The sequence below is a fragment of the Uloborus diversus genome, chromosome 3 (genome assembly GCF_026930045.1).
Source record: "Uloborus diversus isolate 005 chromosome 3, Udiv.v.3.1, whole genome shotgun sequence".
Classification (NCBI taxonomy): Eukaryota; Metazoa; Arthropoda; class Arachnida; order Araneae; family Uloboridae; genus Uloborus; species Uloborus diversus.
In genome coordinates this window covers 192,381,684-192,404,823 of record NC_072733.1, presented here as the reverse complement: position 1 = coordinate 192,404,823, position 23,140 = coordinate 192,381,684, and the positions used below count along the sequence as shown (strand labels likewise).

The window sequence follows — 23,140 nt, the reverse complement described above, 5'->3', positions numbered from 1 at the left end:
GTTAGCTCTTTGCAAAAAAAAAAACTATCACTTTTTTACTTTTGTGTTTTTTCTAAGTTTTATGTGAACATGGTATAGTGCAGCTCTGGTTAGTTGAGCTGGGACCTTAACTCTGTTTACCTGTTTTAGGGGAGTTTAGTGAAAAATAGACGTGTTGTTGGCTCGGATTTTAATTGGAAGATTTTTGAAAAATTACGAAGAATGTTGCTCAACTCAACTTAGCGCCAATTACCCCTCCCTTTTTTCCGAAACAGAGGCACTGTTAGAGTCTGAGCTCAACTTCTCAGAGCCACACAATATTTGATTTTGAAAAAAAAAAAAAAAAAACATTCTTTAATAAGCTCTTTCATTGCATACTTGGATTTCCAAGTTTTCCCCAGTTCTCTAGTTCTTTTTTATCGTTGCGGTAGCAAAACACGTTTTACGATAGCGCTTGCGAAATTCGCTTCCTAAAACAGCACCTGAACTATATGTTTCCAATAAAAGCGGATTCACATTTACTTATTATGTAATAACCTTTTTTGTTGTCAGTTTCGTGTGACAAGTGCAAGAGGTACGAAAAAAAGTTTTAAAAAAAAGTGAGAAAAAGAGAAAGAAAGAAGAAAGATTCTTATTTTTTTCCTCTTCAGAAATTCGCATAGCGTAGTCAAAAAAAATCCTTCTATGAAAGTTTTTATATGTCTAGTGCACTTTACAATGTTCCACTCTGATCTAAATTTGATTTCATATTCTGTTCCAAATTGATGTAACATTACTAATTCAACATAAAAGTAGTCTCATATAAGTTTCTTTTGTTTCATTTCTTTGCTACTTCATATAGCTTTGTTGTATGCCACCATCTTTGGTCACGTGACCACCATCATTCAACAGATGACATCTGCCACAGCTCGGTACCATGAGATGTTGAACAACGTCCGTGAATTCATGAAGCTCCACGAAGTACCAAAAGCCTTAAGTGAACGGGTCATGGATTATGTTGTCTCCACATGGGCAATGACGAAAGGCATCGATACTACAAAAGTAAGAACTAGTTTCATTCCTATGAAACTATAGCAGAATGATTCCAAAACTATCATAACTTGATCGCTTCAAAGGGCAAAACGTTTTGAAATTGTACCCAACTCTTCATTAAAAAAAATATATATATATATATTACTCGAAAATGATCAAAGTTTAGCCATCATAATTTGATATTTAAAATTTGTTTATTTTGAAAGCGTTGTTGAAACATATCAGAAAGAAATAGTTTTAAAATTTAGTATTTAATGAAATGTGTTTCATGCGAGTTAATTAAAACTGGATTAGTATTAGAAAGAAATTGATTCAGTTTTTCTTTTTCTTTTTAATCTAGAGTATCTAATAATATTTTTACCCTTCAATCGTTCGTGCAACATACATACATTATTTAAATCGTGCTACAGATTTTTATCTTCACGGACATAGACAGTGGCACGATCTTTTTTACAGAGAGTGCTCTGAAATTTTCTGCAATGATAACTAAAATACAGATAATATTGATTTTTGAAAAAAAAAAGAGCGTTTCTACATGAATTTCTAAAATCTCTGCCCTTCAGATTCATGGCTGTCAGATCCTGACCGGTACATCGATTGATTCCACGCAGTTGCTAGAGAACTTGTCCAGTTGCCTCATTAAAAACCGATCAAACTCGTTCTACATATAGAACCAATCACATAAGTACTTGCCATAGAAAGTGAAATAGAATGAATATGTTTCCTTTCTCGCCCCTGTGGGAGTTCCAGAAGTGTTAAACCTACCTTACAAGGTTTTGATCAGGTCAGTGAGAACTAACTCTGATGGTGCCAAAAAATAAGTTTCAATGAAAATTGTAGTTATTGCAATGCGATAACGTGTGAAAAAAAATCTTAAAAAGTCGTTAGGTTTCAATATTTTTTGTTTGAAGAGAGAGAATGAGATAAATAGTGAGATAGTAATAAACAACTCTGTGCAACAAGTTTGTAAATTTTTTTGTCCTTTAAATAAGGCTGTGGATTTCTGTATAAATAAACCGTACTTAGTTCATGCATCAAAACCAAGATGGTTGATCATATGCCGTTTTTACAAGAGACTTACTTTTCATATGAGTAGATAGTAGACTCTAATTTGAATGCCAGGCATGCTTCTTTCTCTGTTTCTGCTAGTTAATTTTCAAACTTTTCGTCATGATTTATGGATTGCTTCTTTTGACTTTTCTTCACTTAAATTTTTGAATTCGTTCCTGAGAGAAAAAGAAGACACTTCTTCTCTATTGAGAATTTTTTAAAATATTTTCATAAACCGAGTTTAATGTGCAATGAAAAAAGGCAGCGTGCCAAATCACTAGACGTTCACGTGAGATTTTTTTTCTTGAGGGCCACTGCTTGGAGGTCTCTACAACTTTAACAAAAAAAGAAAAAAAGAGCAAACTTGAGGATTTTGGGAAATGGTACGTGGTTGAAAAACAAAAGAAATTAAAGAGCAGCAAAATAGTCCAGTAGAAATACAAGACAAAAGAATGTCAACCAATGAACCTCGCCAGTTCTGAGTTCCACATTTGGAATATCTTTTTCTTTCCTCAAAATATTTAAACAGTTCGATTTTGGCAATTTTGATCTTACTTCTAGAAAGCTGACAAATGTGACTTCAAAAGATACCAGTAGATGGCCAAGTCAAACTGTATTTAATAAAAGTAAGTTTTATGTGATGTCTCTAAATGGCTTCAGCTCAGTGTGATTGAAGAGTAAGTAGTAGTTCTTATTGCATGAAAAATATGGGATGCGGCATATCAACCTGCCGGATTTAAACCGGATGCAGTATTGATCAATAGTGCTATACGTGCCAATTTCAGTAGCCGTAATGGTGTGGCAATGTGAACACCGTCGCTTGTTGTCAAGGTGTACGTTCGTAATGGTGGTCTTGATTGCTTCTCAGAAAGCATTTCGCATTCAGTTCCAAATTGACCAACATGACCCTGTTTGGATAGAAAAACTATTCACATTGTGAAGATCACCTGTGCAGGATACTTCTTACATTCTTATCAGAAAATCGCAAAGCATCTGCTTGATTAAGAGGAAAACTCTTAGTAGGTTCCTGTATATAGAAGCTCTCGCCACTCCACTTTTTCAGCGTTGTTACGGTCGGGCATGCAATTTTTTAGTGCAGTACCTGGGATGGAAAAGTTAGACTTATGTAACACAAGTTGGAATGTGAATTACTCTGTGAGTAGTAATCACTGAACCATCATTACGAATATCCACCTCCATAACACACGATGATGCTCACCGTGGTCCTACTGCAAATGGCTCGTATACGGCTATCGATCGATATTACTTCCGTCCCCTGTTCAAATACGGGAGGTTGCTGTGCCGTTTTCCTTAACAACAATGTGCAACCGTCATAGTTTGTGTAACTTGACTTGTTCAGTGACTTTTCATGCAGGTATGCTTTAAAAAGCGGATGATGTACTTACGCCTAACACACTTATGTAACATTCTGAGCTGATATTTTTGATTTTAGCGACATCGAGTCAGACATTTTCAAGATTAACAAGATGTTACAGAGATGAGGTATATAAAGATTCCTCCAACTTAAAAACATCATAACCAACGATATTCTATTGATGACCCATTTTGCGATGACATCCTTATCAGAGGTCATAAGAAGCCTTTTCATGACCATTGCGAGAGTTTTTTAGGCTAAGAGAGTGTAAATAGTGAAGAATTTTGTTATGACGCAAATGTTTAGCGAATTTTCAACGTGTGCGAAAATCGGTTGAAAATTTCGAGTCGGAGATTTAAAAAGGGAAATAATGTCTACTTTGTTGCAGAGCTGTGATGCAAGTTCAAAGCAAAATGATTAACTGGGAAAAAAAATGAAAAGTAGATTTAATATCCCCATCTTTATACCACTGACATTATTTTCCTTAGCGTTGTTCTTTGCAGCATTTTTCTAAAGGTCTAAAATTTTCGTGTCAGCTAATATACTCCTTTGCTAGAGAGTCGTGAATTGGTTGCTTAAGTTCATCTTTTCCTGACAAATTTTAAATCTAAACAGTTTTTTGAGGGCTGACGAAACAGTTAGCTTTTTTCTAACGCTTGTAAGAATTCTGCACGGTATTATTAGTGGAGCTCGAGATAAATCATAAATTTAACATTAGTGACAGTTTTAAGTTAATTAGGCATCTAAGGCCTCTCGCCATTCTCATCGTCAATAACCTAAGACCATTAGTACCCTCACAATTTCCTGTTTACTCTCTTTATAATAAACTCTCTATTGCTAGAAATATCTCTATAACTGGCGAGTATCTTTTAAGTTTGCCCTTTACTAACTTGCTGTTCATTACAAAGTGTCTTTAATTGTCAATGTATTGTCTCGTAGTTGAACAGGAGCATTCTAAAGATCTTAACTAGCTTTCATGACAACGCTCGTAGGCTATTTCTTATTGTACGAGGAAGGCAGCCTACACTTACGGGGATCCAAATGATAATCCTGTGAAACATCTACACTGCCTGTCTAGTCATGATTAACTCCGACGCGTTTTAATTTGATAACGGTAATTGTCGGAGAAATACCACTCCCGTTTCGAATATGGAGTATTCTGATCGAACTCTTTGTTGATATTAGATATTTCCGCTGCAAACGCCGTTTGTAAACTGCAATGGTAATCGTTCATTTATAAACTATTCGTTTTGTATTATATCAAGCAGTCCAATGAATTTTTTTTTTTTTAATTTTACCGAAGATACAGAATATATATATAATTCAGCCTCTGGTATTAATTTGAATCTTGACATCTTGAATTTAAATTATGTTTATCGCAATCGTAAATTTGTAACAAGCCCCTACTTGCTGAGCTTCTTGTTTCTACAAGTGGATCCTATCGCAATCATGATCGCGAAAAACATAATTTGAATTTAAGACTTCAAACTTCAAACGAATGCCAGGGGCAGGATGCTAGATGTTGGATGCTGGATGTTCTGCTTTGGAAGCTGGATGTTCTTTGCTGGGTGCTGGACGCCGTTGTTGTCTAAACAGAATTGTGAAAAGTCGAGAGGGTCGTTTGTAAATAAAGGCGATTTCGGGGAACATGAACGCTACCGTCAAGGAGAAGTACCTGCGCTTGGCAGCCGGTGCACCTCAAAAGTGACCCGGAACGCCAGCTTCAACCAAATGAGGACAATTAAGAGTTCGTGATTGCACAAAAAATTGCCATGATCAGCCCATTTCATTTTTCCAAAATGTTATTATTTTCCCTGAAACTCATTTGGTGTACGGCTTCATTTTTTATTTATTTTTAAAGTATCAGAATTGTCAAATTATTTACAGATAATAATTTAAATTCAGCTGGTTTTGAAGTAAATAAACTAAAGTTTAGTTTTATTTTCCATTCGAATTCCAATGAAAAATTTGTTAGTTTGTCACTTTATGCTACGCACTAGCCTTTACATCAAAAATCTGAGTTGATTAAGCCATTTATAATAATAATGTTGATGTTGCTAATACGTTTTTAGAATGCCAATATGGTAAAAGCGTGGATTGAACTGATTTTGAAGTGAATCGGGTTTTTGACAGTGGTTTGGATCTCATTGAGAGGGATTCCTTCCAAACCGTTTTGTGGCTTGATAATGACACAAAGTGTCAAATTATGGAAAAAAAAAAGACTTTTGAAAATTCCTTGATTAAGCTAGTTTTTATATTCAACCCCTCAAATATAATTTAGAACTTCTGTATTCAGTGGAAAAAATATTTTCTGAAACAAATATCTGATTTTTTCTAGGTTCTGAGTTACTGCCCGAAAGATATGACGGCCGATATCTGCGTGCATCTGAATCGTAAAGTGTTCAATGAGCATCCAGCCTTCAGATTAGCAAGTGACGGGTGTTTACGTGCGTTGGCTATGTATTTCACCATGGAACACAGTGCTCCAGGAGATCTACTTTACCATACTGGTGAAAGCATTGATACACTCTGTTTTGTTGTAACGGGCTCACTGGAAGTCATACAAGATGACGAAGTTGTCGCTATCTTAGGTAATAGAATTTTACATATTTTAGTTATATCGATATATTTCTCAGTAGTTCTTTCATATACCTAATTTTTATACACGCATATCAGCATATTTACTAAAAATCAAAATTAGCGGTCACCAACATGGGCGTGCACACAAATTTTGGGGCTCGTCACAAATGAATTTTTCGGGTCCCCTATCCCTACGTCTCTATATATATATTTCACCCCATATTTTAAAAATTTCAGGTCCCCTTCAAACTCGGACCCGGGCCAACAGGTATGTATCCCTTCTCCTCCTCCCCCCGCGGGCACGCCCCTGGTCACCACTCCCCATTTGGCGAGTAAAAAAAACACACATGACGATTATAGTACAGTTTGCACCACCTAGTTGCCATTTTCTCCAACCCCACTGCTGCTATCAATTATCGTTAATGTCATTAACTAGCTATGACAACTTTCATTCAATCAGAAAATGGTTAATAATAGCAATTTAAAAGTTAATATGCTATTGTGCTTTTTTGGTGCACAAAATAAAAAGTGAAGACTAGAAATACAGGAGTGACGAGTGGTGACCAATAAATTTCTTTCTACTTGCTCCTGACTACCAGAAAAATTACGATTTAGTTATCTTTAAACGTTTACGAGTGTGTGTGACGTCTTTTATTTAAGACTTGAAAGTCATGGAACAACTAATTCAGTGGTCTGTTTTTGGTAGAATACGTTTAGTGGGGTGGAGCGAAAAATACGACGTGCAAAAGGATGGAACAGCTAGGTGCAGAAGAATTGTGTACCCATACCGTTAAGGAATGTCAAAAAATTTAGCATCATATATACTATTTCTCTTAGGTTTTTTTTTTTTCTTCTTCTTCTTTTGTGGGAACGCCATAACTTCCTCAAACACTATGTCAAACTTCATATATAACGCGTCATTTTGAAATCTTTACACCGCTTTTGGTGAATTTGCTTTTTGTGAATTTAATTCACATTTTGGTTATTTTATCGAAAAAGCCTTATTTTTCTTGTTTTTATTACGCACAGCATCTATGCATAGCATTCCGAAAAGAATACCCATTGGTTTCAGTGGTTAGAGGGCTGTGCTAATAAAGCAAAGATATAAGTTCTAACCTCCATTAGCCATAAATTACGTTTCAATAACTTATTTTCTTCTTCAGAATTATGATCCAAATTTTTTATGATTATATAACTTAAACTCTTTGTTGAATTCTGACTAATGTTCTGTTGTTGTTAAAATCAGGTATTAAGGTATTGATTTTAACACGGTAAACTCAATATAAATTTTTAAAAATATTTTAATAAAATAGAAGCTTGGATTTTCATTTATTTTATTGATTTATTACGCATTGCTTTTGTGTATAGCGCTCCAAGATGGAGACCCATTACCTCAGTTGGTAAGATTCCTGTGAATAACGCAAAGACCATGGGATCGATTCTCCTTTAGGCCAGCAAATGTAGTTTTTCAACGACTAATTTTTCTCTCCTGAACTCTAATCTGAATTTTAATAAATATCTAATCTTAACTCTTTGAAAGCAGGATTCTAAACTAGTTGTGTTGTTGCCAGTGACACAGCGAGATAAATTATCTGGGAGGGCTTTTCAAATTCAAAAATTGTTGCTTTCTTTCGCATTCGTTTACAATGCAAAAATATTCAATTTATTTTTTATCAAAGAGTTTCGATGCATTAGTAATTATTTATTTCCCATAAACAAGGAAGTTATTTTTTTATTTTATAGGTAAAATAATTGGAATTTAGTTGGGCCATTGTTTTTGGTTACTTCTAATAAGTAACAGCTTCATGTTTAACACTCGCTAAAAAGTAATTAATAATTCATAGTGATATAATTATGACTTTAAAACGGAGAAAGTGGGGAAAAGCAAAGTATACTTATCATTAGTTTACTTAAATATTATATATTCATTTTTTGTGGTATTTTCGCGAGATCATTTGGAAGGGTCATTCACGAAAAAGGGTAACATTGCTATCACATGCCTTTTACAGTAGAAACTTTACGGAATATTTCATTTAAAAATATTTTTTAATTTCATCAAAAATATATCCATTTAAATTTGCCACCCAGCTTTTTATAATAATTTTTATTTTAATTTATATTTGGTTCACAGCATATGAATTCTCACCTCCGTGGCATGTCACACCTGGTGTGACTATTAATGTTGCTTAAGGTATCCGACTGCGTTCGAAGACATTTTTTTTAAATGTTATTTTTTAACTACATATATTTCAAAACTATGGAAAAAATGTAAGAACAAGCTTTTAAAATATTTTTTTTAATGGACAAATTTGAAGAAAAATAGCGAAAAAACGTGTCTTACGCTAACAGCTATGGACAAAATTTGGTTTTATTCACACACAAACCTTTGTAGTAATACATTTGTATGACATTAATGTGTGTTTTGCTCTAAAAGTTTTATTATTTTTTAAAAAAGTACTGAAATATACCCGAACAAAGTTCCTATACTGGTAATTTTTCGTAAACAAACGCCTTTGTTTAAACTTATCCGCATGAAAGTATTACTTAATAATGAAATTCAGCTTAGCTTTTAGAGGAAAACATCAAGCATATTACAGAGAACTATCTCAGAAACACATCATATATATCAGAAACATCTCAGATTTCACATCAATACTCGAATAACTTTTTGAGATATCATTGTTACAGTAGACAGCTTTCTTCAAAAATATCGTTCTTCAGAAAACGCGTTTAAATGCAACTTCCAGTCTGGAGTTCAGTGTACGACTTTGTAATAATACAGCTATAACTTCAGTTGTAATTCACGTAGAGTAAAAACTAAGACCGTTTTGGAAAGCTAATGAATTAGACTACAAAATGAAATCATAAAAGCAATTACGAATATTTCATCAAAAATGTCGATTTTAACGCAGTCGGATACCTTAATAACTTGTTTAGTTAAAAGTATACATTTATTTTTTTATTTCTTCCACAAGTGTCTAAAATACTAAATGTTTAAGTATATTATTTTTTTTTTAATTTGTAATTTAGTTTGTTATAACAGGATAAGGATAAAATCAAACAATAAATTCTCACCTCCGTTACCCAGACACAAAATATCATTTCTCATTGACAGATGGCAGTAATGGCGTCACATTTTGCGTGGTACAAGAGAGCAACCTTGTTTATTTTCAGCCATAAAGAAATTGTGAGATTTTCATTGAGAAACAGGAAAACAGATATTGTTTTAAAAATCAAGTTTGGTTATTTGGAATGCTCACTTCCGTGAACATAAATTTCAAGTATGTAAATTAATGAAAAAAAAAGAAGTTTACATGTTTTCATATGCTTAGCATATGCAGATTGTAGCAACGAAGAAAGATTTTCTTTCCCTGAAAAATGCATCCATTGGGTCTATATTTAATCGAAAATTCCTACCCCTTTGACCCATCACCGCCATTGTCAATGTCATTGTGACGACGGTAAGAATAAATAATGGGTGTGAAATACATAAATTTTAGACATTGTACTACAATTATAAATTATCAGTTTACTCTCAAATCTGCTAATTTAGAAATATAATAATACTATACTATTTCTAATAACTATTTTTATAAATTTAAAGTTTACAAAAATAATAACATTTAAGCTGTACTTTAATCAAGGAAGTTTGATATTAGATTCATACTAATCATTTAAATAGTTCATTAATTGCACACTTAACATAACTAGTTCCTTGATAGTAAATAGGCCTCTATTTCCGACCACTGAAAGTATTCTTTTTACATTTTTTTACTTCCGTGAACAAGGTAGTTATTTTTTTTAATTTATGAGTAAAATAATTGGAATTTAGCTGAGTCATTTTTTGGTTACTTCTAGTAAGTAACAGTTTCAAGTATGAACGAAAAAAAGGAAACAAACAGTTTTGACAGTGAAAAATATTTTTGTTCAAAAGTTACAAATTCAGGAGAATGACCCAACACCTCCTTTTCAAATGCATCAATGTCCTTATGAACGTCAAATACTAGCAAATAACGGTCTCAATCATTTGATGAGAAATGAGCAATGGGAAGGAGCCTCAGAAAATCCGGTGTAGGGGGGTGTTCATCATGAAATATTACTTGTATTTTTAAAAATCGAAAAATAATTAGTGACGGCTTCTCGATCGTTAAAAGCAGTAAGATATTTTATTGAAAACTATCTCGCTTGGATGAGTTTGACTACTGTTTTTCCTTGATTTGTAACGGGGAATAGTTCTCACGGGTCAGTTAGTGACCAAATATCTTTTAGCCCAGACAGCTTGTTAATCATTCTAAGATTTAGAGAAAATCGCTACCAAAACAATAAAACTCATCGGACCAAATCAGCTGGATACTAAGAGGTAGGGAAATTTGAGTGTGCAATATTAGACTGATAGCTCTAATATTGCACACTAATAATATATTTTGCCACCGACGATCAGATTAAATTTAAGATTTAAAGAGAAAATATCATTTTCTGATCAGCGTTATCTGGACCTTCCTAAAGCTCTAGCATCAATTAGTTGATCTATAAATTAAATTATTACCGCTGAAAGAGTAATAACAATACAGAACCAGACGTGTTCGAAAAATTCGTAAGTTGCTTAAAACATTTTCATGAATAACAAGCCAGATTTTGCTTTTAATACAACCGCACATACTATACAAATTATAAGAAAATTTCAAATTGATGTTGCTCTTTGGTCATCTATAAATGATGGCAACGGTTTCAGTTTCACACCAACCCTTCCCAAATGAACCAATTATTAAAGGATATTTACACGAATTTTTGGCTCTTAAGGGGGTCGCAGTAACAAAATGACCGAGAAACAATGGTAATGAAATTAGTTTAAGAGTGGTTTTTAATGTTACTTTGGATACATACAAATTTTGTGTATCGATAATACATCTAGACTATATTTTAAAGGAAAGTAAGAATGATAAGCAAAAAGGAACTTTTTCCAAAATAGTTAAATTTTCATCTAATATTCTCAGGCAAAAGATATCCTTCAATCAGTCTAGTACTGCGCACTTTTCTTGGCAGTGCAATTGTATAACCTTTTTGCACCCAACTATTTTGGTTCATTGAGTTTCATGTTTTTCGAAAATAATAAGTAAAATGTCACTTTTCCTGAAATCTTTTCTCTTTTTTTAGTTATCGGAAACAAAAGATGTTTTCTGATCCTGCAAAACGTTTAGAGCTTTCTAGTGGTATGGGTACAACTTTTCCAAAGCCAGATGTTCTGGCATTTTTAATTTCGTGCTTTTCGCTCAACCCCTCAGCAAGTCCCTATACGAAGAGTACAAGATAGTATTAGGCAACTTACTTGCTTAGTTGATTTCCTATTTTAAAGATATGCTAGGCTACACAAATCAGTGATTGGAACTTGATGTAAAAGGTATGCTACTAATATCACAAGATTCAGCTAACGGAAACTGCACATGCTGCTTATATTCCACGACCTGAAAATCTGGCATCTACTTCAGGACATGTTAGTTACATTTGAGAATAAAAAACTTCACTGGTTTTTAATCATAGTATACTACTAATATAACCAGAAATTTATACGAAAATTGTAGACACCAACTATCACAAGTTATACAAATTTTTAAAATATGACTTAAAATAAATAAATCTTAAAATATCATTATTCTGAATACTTGTTCAGATTTTTTTTCTTAACCATCTGCTTTTCTATTACTTTTAGGCAAAGGCGATGTGTTTGGCGATGCTTTTTGGAAAGAACCTACCATCGGGCAATCTTGTGCCAATGTTCGTGGTCTTACATACTGCGATCTACATTCCATCAAGAGAGATAAGCTGCTCGAAGTACTCAATTTTTACCATGCATTTTCGAACTCTTTTGCTAGAAATCTTCTTTTGACTTACAATTTAAGACATCGAGTAAGTGAAATGATGGATGTTTACACTACTTCAAACTATTGTAAAATTTGAAGTCTAAAATCAGAACCATGGTGAATACTTCATACATTTTTAAATTGTATATTTCTACTGGGAAGACCCTACGAGAAAAATATTCTAAAAAATTCTCTTTTACTCTCTGGTATTTATAGATTATAGTAGTTGTGTCACCCTGCCGTCCCAATATAAAAATACCAATTCTCTTCGAATTGTGTTTGGTGTTGTGTAAGATATATTAATTGTTACATCGAGTCCTGTCGAGGAAAAGAACTGGAGAAACGTAAGGCCCGGAGGCATATCTTTTTCTCCTGAATAAATAAGAAGTTTTTCTGAATGGTACATTAGAAAAACAGGCAACAGTCACAGAATAGTGTCAACAGACAGAATAAGTTATTATTAGAATTTGGACAACAGTATCCAAGAATCCCCAATACAATCTCGACCATTAGTTCCAAAAAGTCCATACTGAACTGAAGACAGCAGTCTTTAGAAATCAAACTCAGAGTAAGAACAGTCCATAAACATGCCCATTACAATTGAGGATAATAGTTTAGAGAAAATCTCTATTGAAAAATAAATCTAAAAATTTCACAAGAATCAATCATTAAAAGTTTCTATTGGAATACGGGTTACAATTTTCAAATAACGTCAAGAATTCCTCTAAACATTTTTGTCTGGATTGGGAAAATAGCTTCACTACACTTTTCAGAATGAAAAAAAAAATCAAAATAACATCAACATTTTCTCTTTTATCCAGCATCAGATTTGGAATAGCTTCATAAAATCTCCTTTAAAAAAGCTCTCTAAAAGTCTCCATTTGAATAACGATGTCAGTACCTCAAAACCCACATCAGCATCAACCACTCTTGAATACAGTGAAAGTTGACCACTTGCGGTGTACTACTTTAGGGTCAACTTAAACAGGTGATCAACTTTAGTTTTTACTGTAACATTAAACTACAAATCTGAAAGTCCCGATAAGATTAAAGTCAACTGCAAAAGTCACCAATTTGTACTACACAAATCCTTTATTATCTTCTGCGGGCAGAACAAAAATTCCACATCGTCAAAAAATAAGCAAAGGGGGAAATTTTCGATCTCCCCCTCCCCATTACAGAAAAAGCCTCAATGCAAAAGCAAGAGTTTTGTAAAATGATGCAAAAATGGCAAGAGATATTTCTGCCTGTTCAGCAATTTCTGCGCTAATTTTAGCTTAGCTTCCGCAGGCGAAAAATATCCAATTTAAAACTTATTTTAAGTTTCTGAACGGCGCACATAGGAGTATTTAGCCGGTAAAACCGGACAAAAACCAAAATCCAAAAGTTTGACGAAAGTTGTTTTAAACCTGCTTCACTTCAAGTCAGATAACTGTTCTATCAAAGGACAGCAGTAAAAATCTCACCTGTTGTATTTCCATTGGTGTACGCTAGTCGGAAATTGGACATTGTTGGAACCTCTCGCCTTTGCTTTCGACGCTTTTCGTGCTAATTCTCCATTTTATTGTTACTGTATTTGAATGCAATGGAATTTAGTAAATCATACTTTTGAGTATGGAAAAGGGAGGTATATAGCTCCATCTAAAATCTTGCTTCGTTGAAGTATTTCAACATTTGTCATTTTCTACCTCTGTAAAATTAAGTCAAAATTGAATGTTTATTTTTCACTAGAATTTTTAGAAATTAAAGTTTTTGTTTACTTTCCGTGCCGAGTCTCGCTGTACTTTTATTATGGGCATAAAATATAGACTGTCTGTTATGATATTCTGTAAAACATCTTCCGCCCATTTCCGCCATTTTGTTTTTTACGAGTTTAAAGTTAGCGAGTAAAAAAGGCTTAACTATTTCAAGTTTGGAAATTTTTCTTATTTCTTTATAAATTCTTCTGAAACTGTGAAATCTTTTACCAGAATAGGATTACATGATGTTGGAAGGAAAACTTGAGGAATTAGGGACATAGGCAGATCAAATTGAGTCGTGTTTTGAAGTATTTTTAAACCGAGTTCAATTGTAAAGAAGCTTCTGAATGCTATATTGATGAACGTTGCTTGAAAAAATAGGAACAATGACTAAGATATTTCATTACTGGTATACAAAATCTGCGCAATTAGCAGAAACCCTCAAAGTCATTTCAAGAACTAAATTGTAAAACTAAAGAACTACAAAATCAGTAACATGTTGAAGATGACAAAGGTAGTTAGTATAAGCCAGTGCACTATAAAAACAGTGATACATCCAAAATCATAAAATAACTAAATTCTTTACCAACCGGATCAACAAAACTTCGAAAAATCTATTAGTTCCTCTATAATAATCTAATTGTTGTTGTGAAACAGACACCTCAAGAGGCTCTCGCAATCTTTGCAGATAGACGGGATCAGTCAGTGGGAAGAAATTAAAATGATAACAAATGCAATTACCCCTAGATGTTCCATTGCAGAAAGTGTTTAGAAGGAATGTTACCCGGGTGAGGACCCAGTACGAGTTACAGATACCGTCTCTGAAATTCAAACTCACGTACTGCTTGATCACGATGGGTTACAACTGTATAAATATAATAGTACAGGGGGGGGGAGAAACGTCTTCAGAGGGAAAAGAGCAAAATATGGTGCTGATATAAAAATAGGGCTGTCGGCTGTGATGAAAACCAGCACACAGTATAAATAAAAATTTTAAAACATTACCGAAAACGATGCAAATATTAAACAGAGCTCACACTACTAGTTGTAATTATTGATGGTGAAGGAAACAAAATTACAAAATATTATTCCTTCTTCTGTTTTTTTTTTTTTTTCGTGTCGACTTATACGAGTTAGGTTGTCATTCTATGCCTATAATATATAAATTTTGATGCCAGGTGCTGAAGTTTACCTCTCAAGCAATCCAACCAATTGCTTAGTTTTCAGAGAAGGCAGCTGTAACCCGAAATAAGCGCATCACCGGGTACATTTTTCACGGTACTTTTCACGAGTGGATTGTAACAGATGCAGACTAAACAGACACTTAGGAAATTCTAACCCCTACTAAAGAAGTGGTAGAAGACCTAGGCAGCTCTAAAGAACAAAGTCGTTTTCCATGGGAGGAGTAAATATGACGATCGCGCAAGACGCAAGCACGCTGTAATAAATACTACATGAGCAACCGTTTAATCGTAATAAGTGTATAGAAGAGGAAAAAAAGATAATTTTCTAAGAAATATCTTTTTTCCTTTAAATAAACACCTTATTATAATCGAGTAGCTAGTTTCAAAGCGTTATATGACAAAAGATCGCATCAAATTATTTGGTCCGGTTTTTTGATACAAATACTCCTATGTGCGGTGGGACGAAAATCTTCTAAGGGGGTGTTGTTTACGGGCTTTCCAATGAAACTAAAACCGAGACGATACGTTAACTATTTCGAGTACAAATAGCCAGTTATGGCTTTTTACGGTCCTAAAATCGAAAATGGAGAAATTCGGTATTTTTTTTAGCGTTCGACTCTCGTCCCTTCCCTACGATCCTTCCTGGGTGCAAAAGCACCTACGCTCCAAATTCGGTCAAGATGCGACAAACTCTGGGTTACAAAGAACATACATAGATACACCAAAAATTCTGTTTTCCTAAAAACGTTAATAATTCGCATCTTAGTTAGAAAATCGGAACAAATTCCATCTTAGGCAGAAATTTTCGTTCTTTCAAAAGATATGTAATATAAATATGTGCGAGTAATTTTTTATCCTCACATGAGGGAATTTATATGAAAATTATCTTAAGTTGGAATAAAAAAGTACTAATTATCAATTTATTTTTTTTCAAATAGTCTGTAAACCTTCCTGAGCTAACCAACTCAAACTGTGAAAATCTGGTCCGGAAGTTTCCGAGGTTACCCTGGAAAACATTTGGAGTTTTATTTTTTATTTATACAGAGATTGTCTCACTAAATTTTAAACTGTTCAATATGCATCTGAAATAAGGTAATCAAAATTGGACAAAAGTGTTTCCGATCTTTGGCATACACTTCTTTACATCTGTCTAACTTAAGAATTATAGTTCAGCATGAATTGCTCTTATTTTTTAGTCTGAATTTTTTATGAACAAACAAGTCTAAAGATTTAAGTGGCACATTAATGGAAAATGCTCTTCGAGATATGAAATACGAGGGCTATTTTTTCAAGGTCTAATCGGTTGTTAAACGATAATCGTAGTGAAAATCAAAAGTGCTTTTTTTTGAAGTATTTAGGCACATTATCTTTATGAAATAAGGTTCAGAATTAAAATATATATGTGTGTATAAATCTTAAATAGGTTTTTTTTAAATATTTTTTCTTTATTAGTGCAAGATTTTGTACGCACCCTGTACGTTGAATACTGTTAATTTTTTGTGTGAAAAACTGGGCAAAACTTATTTCGTGTGCATAATATTAGTACATAACCTTTAAGCTCATAGCTTAATTCTGTTCAAGGTTTCATCATACAGCCAATGCTTGTTCTAGATGTTACCTTTGAATGAATGCATGATATTCAAATGCAGAATTTTAAAGTACATTTTAATTGTTTACCTAATTTAAAAGTTTTGTGTTAACCTTTTTAAAAAATATTATCAGTAAATAGTTTTTTTTTTCTTTTTTCATTACAAAGTTAGTATTAAAATCGAGTATTTTTAGAAAATGAATGAGCTCACTAATAGTAAAAAGGATAATTTCAGTAGCACTGTTGACGTGACTAGAAGGATATTTACTTCGTTTTAATACTTATATAATTCAAACACTTTACTTTTTTAACCATTAGCATATTAGATTGATTTATTGGTTGTTTCATGCACTGTGTTTTTGAATAAACACTCATGATCATACCTATTCAAAACAGGATCTTGCTGTCGTCTAGCCTCGGTAAGTAAAAAGATAAATCATAGGCGCTTAAAAATCATTTGACTCTCATTGATACTACGACCGTCAAGATGAGACTTAAAGGAACGTAGTACATTTAAGGACTTTAAGGACACTTAAAGGAACATTAGAGTATATGGAACGAAAATAAAATCTTTTACCTTTATATTTTTTCTCCATCATTACAAAAGACATTTTCCAAGTCGTTTTCAGGAGTTCAAACGTTTTCTCATGCATCCTATTCACCAATTTAGCCATCCCTGTAAGAGGAACGGGACTTATTATTATGCGTAAGTACTGTTTCTGGCACGTAGGAATGGTAAAATGCAGGAAGCAACACTGAATTATTTTATAAAAAATACAAATATTCAGTAGATCATCGCTTCTAGACAAACGAAGAATTATGCAGTAAAACCTGTGAAGTTGACCACCTTGTAAGTTGACCACCTGTCTAAGTTGACCACTTTTTTCAGGCACAGAATTAGACCTTATCATATAAATCAACCTTTGCAAGTTGACCACCTGTGTAAGTTGACCACCGCAAGTGGTCAACTTACTCACTGGTTCACTTTACTTAACTCATCTTGCAGTTATGAATTTTAGCACAGATTTCTTTTCTGAAATTGGATGCCGATGAGTTCTGTTTACGAGAAAGAATCTAATTGTTCAATCATCTATGTTCTCTATTAATAATCTTACTTTAAAAGATTTAAAATAGCAATTAAAAAATTTAGAGATACATTATCAATTCAATATTTAAGGTCCACTGACATGATCAAATTTAAGTATATTGGGCACAAAACTCCTGGATCCTTGGAAGTATTGGACTTGTGCGTTCAAATGCTTTGCAATGCTTACATATTGTGGGGAAAAAAATTTACAACTGAGTAACTATAACTTAGTTTTCTGCTTTGAGAAAGACTCGACAAATTAGTGTTTTTTCACTATTTTTTGGAGAATGTGAAGATTGAATTTAAATGTAATTAAACTACCATTTCTATACTTCCTCTTGATTGGAGTTTGTCTTCTTTCGAACGACAACTTTGAACAAAAGTGAAACATTCTACTTTGTCAAATATGTCGTTACCTAGTTATAAAGCTATTTATCGTGGATTGAGTACTATATGTATTGGTATGTAAACTTACAGCACTGTTTCAGTCGCCTTTATATAAACAAACAAAAAAGGCACTCAGGTCGACAGAAGTGAAAACTTGACAATTGCGTGTGTATTTTTTTAATCGTCAGGAAATATTTTATTGTGCAGGAATTACTTTTAATTAAAGTGTTTTTGTTCATTATTATAAACTACTATTATAAAAATTACAATTTTCATGTTTTGTGCTATTGTACATGAAAAATAATGCATATTATTTTACGTACAAAAAGTGCAATCTATTGCTTAAAACGTAAATTTATAAATTCATAAAATATGATATTTAATTATTGGTATTCTTTGAAACTAATAAGAATGAAACTTATGGATATTCATCCAAAATTTCAACAACTCTTTCATCATCATCATTATTATCATTAGTTTCCAAAATTGATACTATAGGTTTATAATAACTAAAACAGGAAACAAACAATTTTGGCTCGAATCTATTTAAATAACATGTAAAGACTATCAATTGTAGTTTTATGTCGTGCTAAGATTGCGATCATTGGACATCGTTAAATCAAATTATCTATTTAATATTCGATCCTGAGGTCCGAATTCGTAATCTCCGAGTCCGCAGTCCAACGCCTTAGCCATTCGGCCAACCGGGTGCTTGCTTAAAGATGTCCAACGCGCCTAAAGAAGTTTTCGCTTCAATAAATAACACATATCACTGCCATTTTTCCTAATTTAAACTAATGAACTTTGTTGAGTGCACTAGAAACATAAGATCGTGCGTACATCTACCCACTTAAGTTACAAAAACATCAGCAAGTAAAAAGTGAAAACTCCACTGTTTATGCGTGCTCATAGTTGTTCTAATCAGGATTTTACTTCCTTTCAGCTCATTTTCCGAAAAGTATCCGACGTAAAGCGGGAACGAGAGCTTGCCGAGAGGCGTAAAAATGAACCCCTTCAAGAACTGTCTCAAGACCATCTAGTTCGCAAGATTTTCTCAAAGTTTCGAAGAAATGGATCTCATGACATCGAAAAAGGTCCAATCTCAGAAGTAGGGGAGCCGCGGGTAACAACGAAGGCAATCGACACTGGCCCACTCAAATGGACGCTGACCCGTGATCTCGACAACAAGGAGAATGCACCATCCGAAAACGTCACGCAGCCCATCCGAAGAAACGTCCAAAAGACTGGCAACAGATCCTTCTCAAAATGGTCGCAAGTTCTTTCCAAAGAGGCAACTATTGAGGAAGAGAGCCCCCCTCGAAATACAGTCGATGATGTTGTCAAAGAACAAACAGAGTCGGCTGAATACCAAAAGATACTCGCCAATTTAGTGGACTTGAGAGTTGATTTGAAACTTGAGATGCAAAGGCTCAATGTAAAGATATGTCGTGTAGATGAACAAATAGCCCAATTGCTACGCATTGTGAGACCACGCAGTGAGAAAGTGTCACATCCTGTATTGGTACTTCGTACTCCTGAGACTCAAAGGAATAAGCCTTTGCAGCGTAGAAACTCTCTTCCTAAACACAGGACTCCTAAAGGCTCCAGTATCCGAGTCGTCCTGGAGAATGAAATTCATGACCAGAATAAGGATGGGCAGTCAGACACCGAAACAAACTAGCAACGATAATATTCATCTATTTGTTTATTTATTTCGATGCATACCACCGTTTGTGTAAATTGTAGTATCGTCGCATCAAAGCAATATTATGATTCTTACTGTTATTATATGGATTAGATGTATTTCTGTTGCTTTGAGGCGACGATACAGTAACACTGTAGTAGAAGTAGTGTTATATACAGATATACAACCTCTGTAAATAGAAATCGGTGAATAGTCCTGTAACATTAGCATAGATGAAATATTAACTAAAGTTACCTTACTGTGTTTCGAAATAGTCACCTTCCATAAATATGCCCCCCTGAGATCATCTATACATGTCCCGGGAACTTTGCAAGAAGTCTTTTTTTTTTTTGTGATGGAGTTCAAAAGCCTCGTCACGCTTCGTTGGATGTCGAGAATATCGTCTCATTCACCTGCTTTTAAAACAAGTTTGGGTCGTGGGAATAGGAAGAAGTCTGGATGGTTGAGATCAGGCGAGTGTGGTGTGTGTTTAATTCGTACCACCTACTTTTTTTCAGGAACTGTTTCGACAGAGAAATAGATTGATCTTTTGTTCATTCATTTTCCTGTTCTCAGTTAAGAACCAGCGTACTAAACAAGAACTTGGTAAAATAAGTCTTACACGAACACATACGACGCTCAACTTTAAAATGGTGGAGGCAGATAATCAATATCTGCCACTACGCTGGTGCAGCGTTTTGTTTCACAAGTGTTGCCAGTTCGGCACTTCTCACTTCATTCCCTGAAATTCATTGTCAGAGGTTGTATATAACACTAACTTTTACCACAGCATTACCACTAATCTTTTGAACGCCTGCAGATATAATTATAAAATTGGTCTCTAGGTTTATTAAAGTGTTTATGCGTTGCCAGATAAAACCACTTACAGAGTCACCTGAAAGATTTAGTGCTGAACAAAAAGACACACTATAGAAAGGGATTCTAAGAACAAATATATATCTATATATTTGTGATTTCTATCACTGTGATGGGAAGAAATCATCCTTCTAAGGAAAAAACTAGTCACAACATACCTTGCTTCGGAATTTAAAACTTACTTCCGTTCTCAGCAATAGTTTTTGTCCGATAACCCTTTCTTTCTTTGTTCAAGTTTACAGGCGTAACATTGAGAACAAATTATTGCATGCATCACGATGTCCAAATGGAATCCTTTCGTGGGAAACCAATGCTGCTCTAAAACTAAATAGCCGACTATTTTCCCGTTTCTCAAAATTTTCGAGATCAGCATTCTAACTCCTAACCGTGCTACTAGTAGCCACTGAAAACTGTCTCATGGAATAGCGCATGACTAGCGGTGGAATGGTTCGAGGGCCGATAAACCCTCCAGTCTGTGAAGTGCACCCTGACGCCCTCAAAACCAATGCGTCTTCGTTTTTTTTTTATTCATTTTTCCTCCCTCAAACCTGTGCGCCCTTTTGCGAGTCGAAGGTTTGCGCCCTCTCGGGGAACCCAATCCACCCTTGTCCATGATAACTTTACAAGACCAAGACCTAGACACCAGTTTTATGACTACACATGCAGGAGTTCTTAAGAACGTGAGAACACTTCTGTATATATTTATTTATGTACGTTTTTATTCAATTTCAAAGCCATTCTCCCCGCTAATAATCGGCATTACCATTTCAAAGTTTAGTGCTGCGGAATGGTGCACATTCATAGGAAAATGTCATGATAAAATGAAGCTAACATAAAAAATAAAATGAACACAACTTATTGAGTAAGACAACAGACCACTTAACTAAAATTTATTATTTAGCAACACTTTGCTATAAATCAGAACCGCAAATTGTTTTAAAATATTGAAACATAATTTCATTGTAAGGTCAACACACCAGTACTGGCCAGTGCTTCAGTAGTGGTCACTTCAAGGGTAATATTTGAAAAAAGATCTCCCAATGGATTCAAAAGTGCTTCAAACGTGCAGACCTCTTGCATATTAGGAAACCTGGAATCTTTTTTTTTCAAATACAGTCGGACCTTCATATATCGAAGTAGCAAATTGACGGAAAAAAATTCGATGTATAGAAATTTCGATACATAGAAACGATCTTATTTTATCCTAAAAATCTCCTAAAACATTAAAATTAAAGCAAATTTTCGTGTATGAAACCTAATTTCTAATTTATACAAGCATCGGATTAATTGAAAGTTAATTAAAAAAATAACAGAAATTACATTTTTGCGCTTCATACATCTTCATTCTTTGTCAATTCAACTTGATCCGCAACATTGAGGGATTTTCGTTTTGACAAATCGAGAGAAAAGTAAACAATTAATCTACTTAACTTGAATGATTTTTACTGCAGCTAAAACGACTAGGATCGATAACCAACAGACAAAAGGGGATGACTTGAAACTGATTTTACAATGTTACTGGTTACAACTAAGATATTTGAAATAACTTGAGGGAATTTAAGAATTCTAGAACGAAACAACGACCTACACACCCTTCAACCCCAGATTCCTTATGAGTTTCGTAGCAATCTTTAGTGAACATAATTTTCTCCCCTAACCTTTATTTTTCATGAGACAAACAGTCTAAACAGGAAAAAATATCTACGAATGTCTCGGAAAAAAAATTCGATATATGGAAATTTTTTCGATATATAGAAACAATTTTTCTATGTAATGAACATAGAAACTTGCTGGGATTTCGATATATAGAAAATTTCTATATGTAGAAGTTCGATATATGGAGGTTCGACTGTATAAACCTCAAAGTGGCCATTACTGAAGCGTTTAACTTATGTTTTAATTTACCAGAAAAGGCGGTTCTCAAACTTATTCTCGGATGACACTCGTGTGTGTACAAATCACTTCCATAAGAGTTCATTATTTGTGAAAATGTGTTATTAAATTTGAAATTTGACTTGCACTTTAGAGTGATGAACCATAAAAAAAAGAGGGAGAGAGAGATAGACTGTTTTGGAAAGTACAAAATTAAAATATAAAATTATTACACTAATTGTAATGAAAAATATGTAATTTAAAGTACTATTTTTGTAATTTTATGCATATTTCGTGTCACCATGAGAAGCTCATTGAAGCTTTAAACCTGCGCATACCAATTTATATGATTCATATTTGGGTCTGAAACTTTACTTTTTGAGGATAGAATAAGTATCAATGCCAAAATTATATTTATCAAAGAAAAAATATAAGTCCTTTAACACAAGTGCAAATTTGGTATGAAATATTTTTATGAGAAATGACACAGGTTGATACTGGTTGAAACAGTGTCGTTTTTGAAATGCTTTTGAAAATAATTAAATGACCAGCAGTTAATGTATATTAAAAAATATATTGTTCAAATATAACGTAGGCAAAAGTTGAAAACTTAACTATTTTTGTAGGAAATAGTCTTGTAAATACATTCAAATGAAATTTTGTGTGTGAAAATAATTGGACAGAAATCAAAATTTTAACTATTTTTTTAAATTAAAGTAAGTTTCATTGAAATATGCTTCCTCTGTGCTAAATTTAGGGCACTTTAAGATGAAATAAGTGCTTCAGTGGTTCATGCGGTGTAAAATATTACTATTTGATCATTGTTTTTGTAACATCTAACAAAAGGGT

The 23,140-nt window shown here is 33.7% G+C and overlaps 1 protein-coding gene across 1 annotated transcript in view; it reads left to right on the top strand.

The window, feature by feature from the left end:
* The window catches only part of LOC129219105 (potassium voltage-gated channel protein eag-like), a 105,026-nt gene extending 85,486 nt beyond the window's left edge, over positions 1-19,540 (top strand). The window contains exons 7-10 of the mRNA XM_054853424.1: positions 821-1,020; positions 5,775-6,027; positions 11,724-11,920; positions 18,803-19,540. Coding sequence (XP_054709399.1) covers positions 821-1,020; positions 5,775-6,027; positions 11,724-11,920; positions 18,803-19,540 — 1,388 coding nt within the window. The remainder of the gene's footprint in view (positions 1-820; positions 1,021-5,774; positions 6,028-11,723; positions 11,921-18,802) is intronic.
* The last annotated feature ends 3,600 nt before the right edge of the window (positions 19,541-23,140 follow it).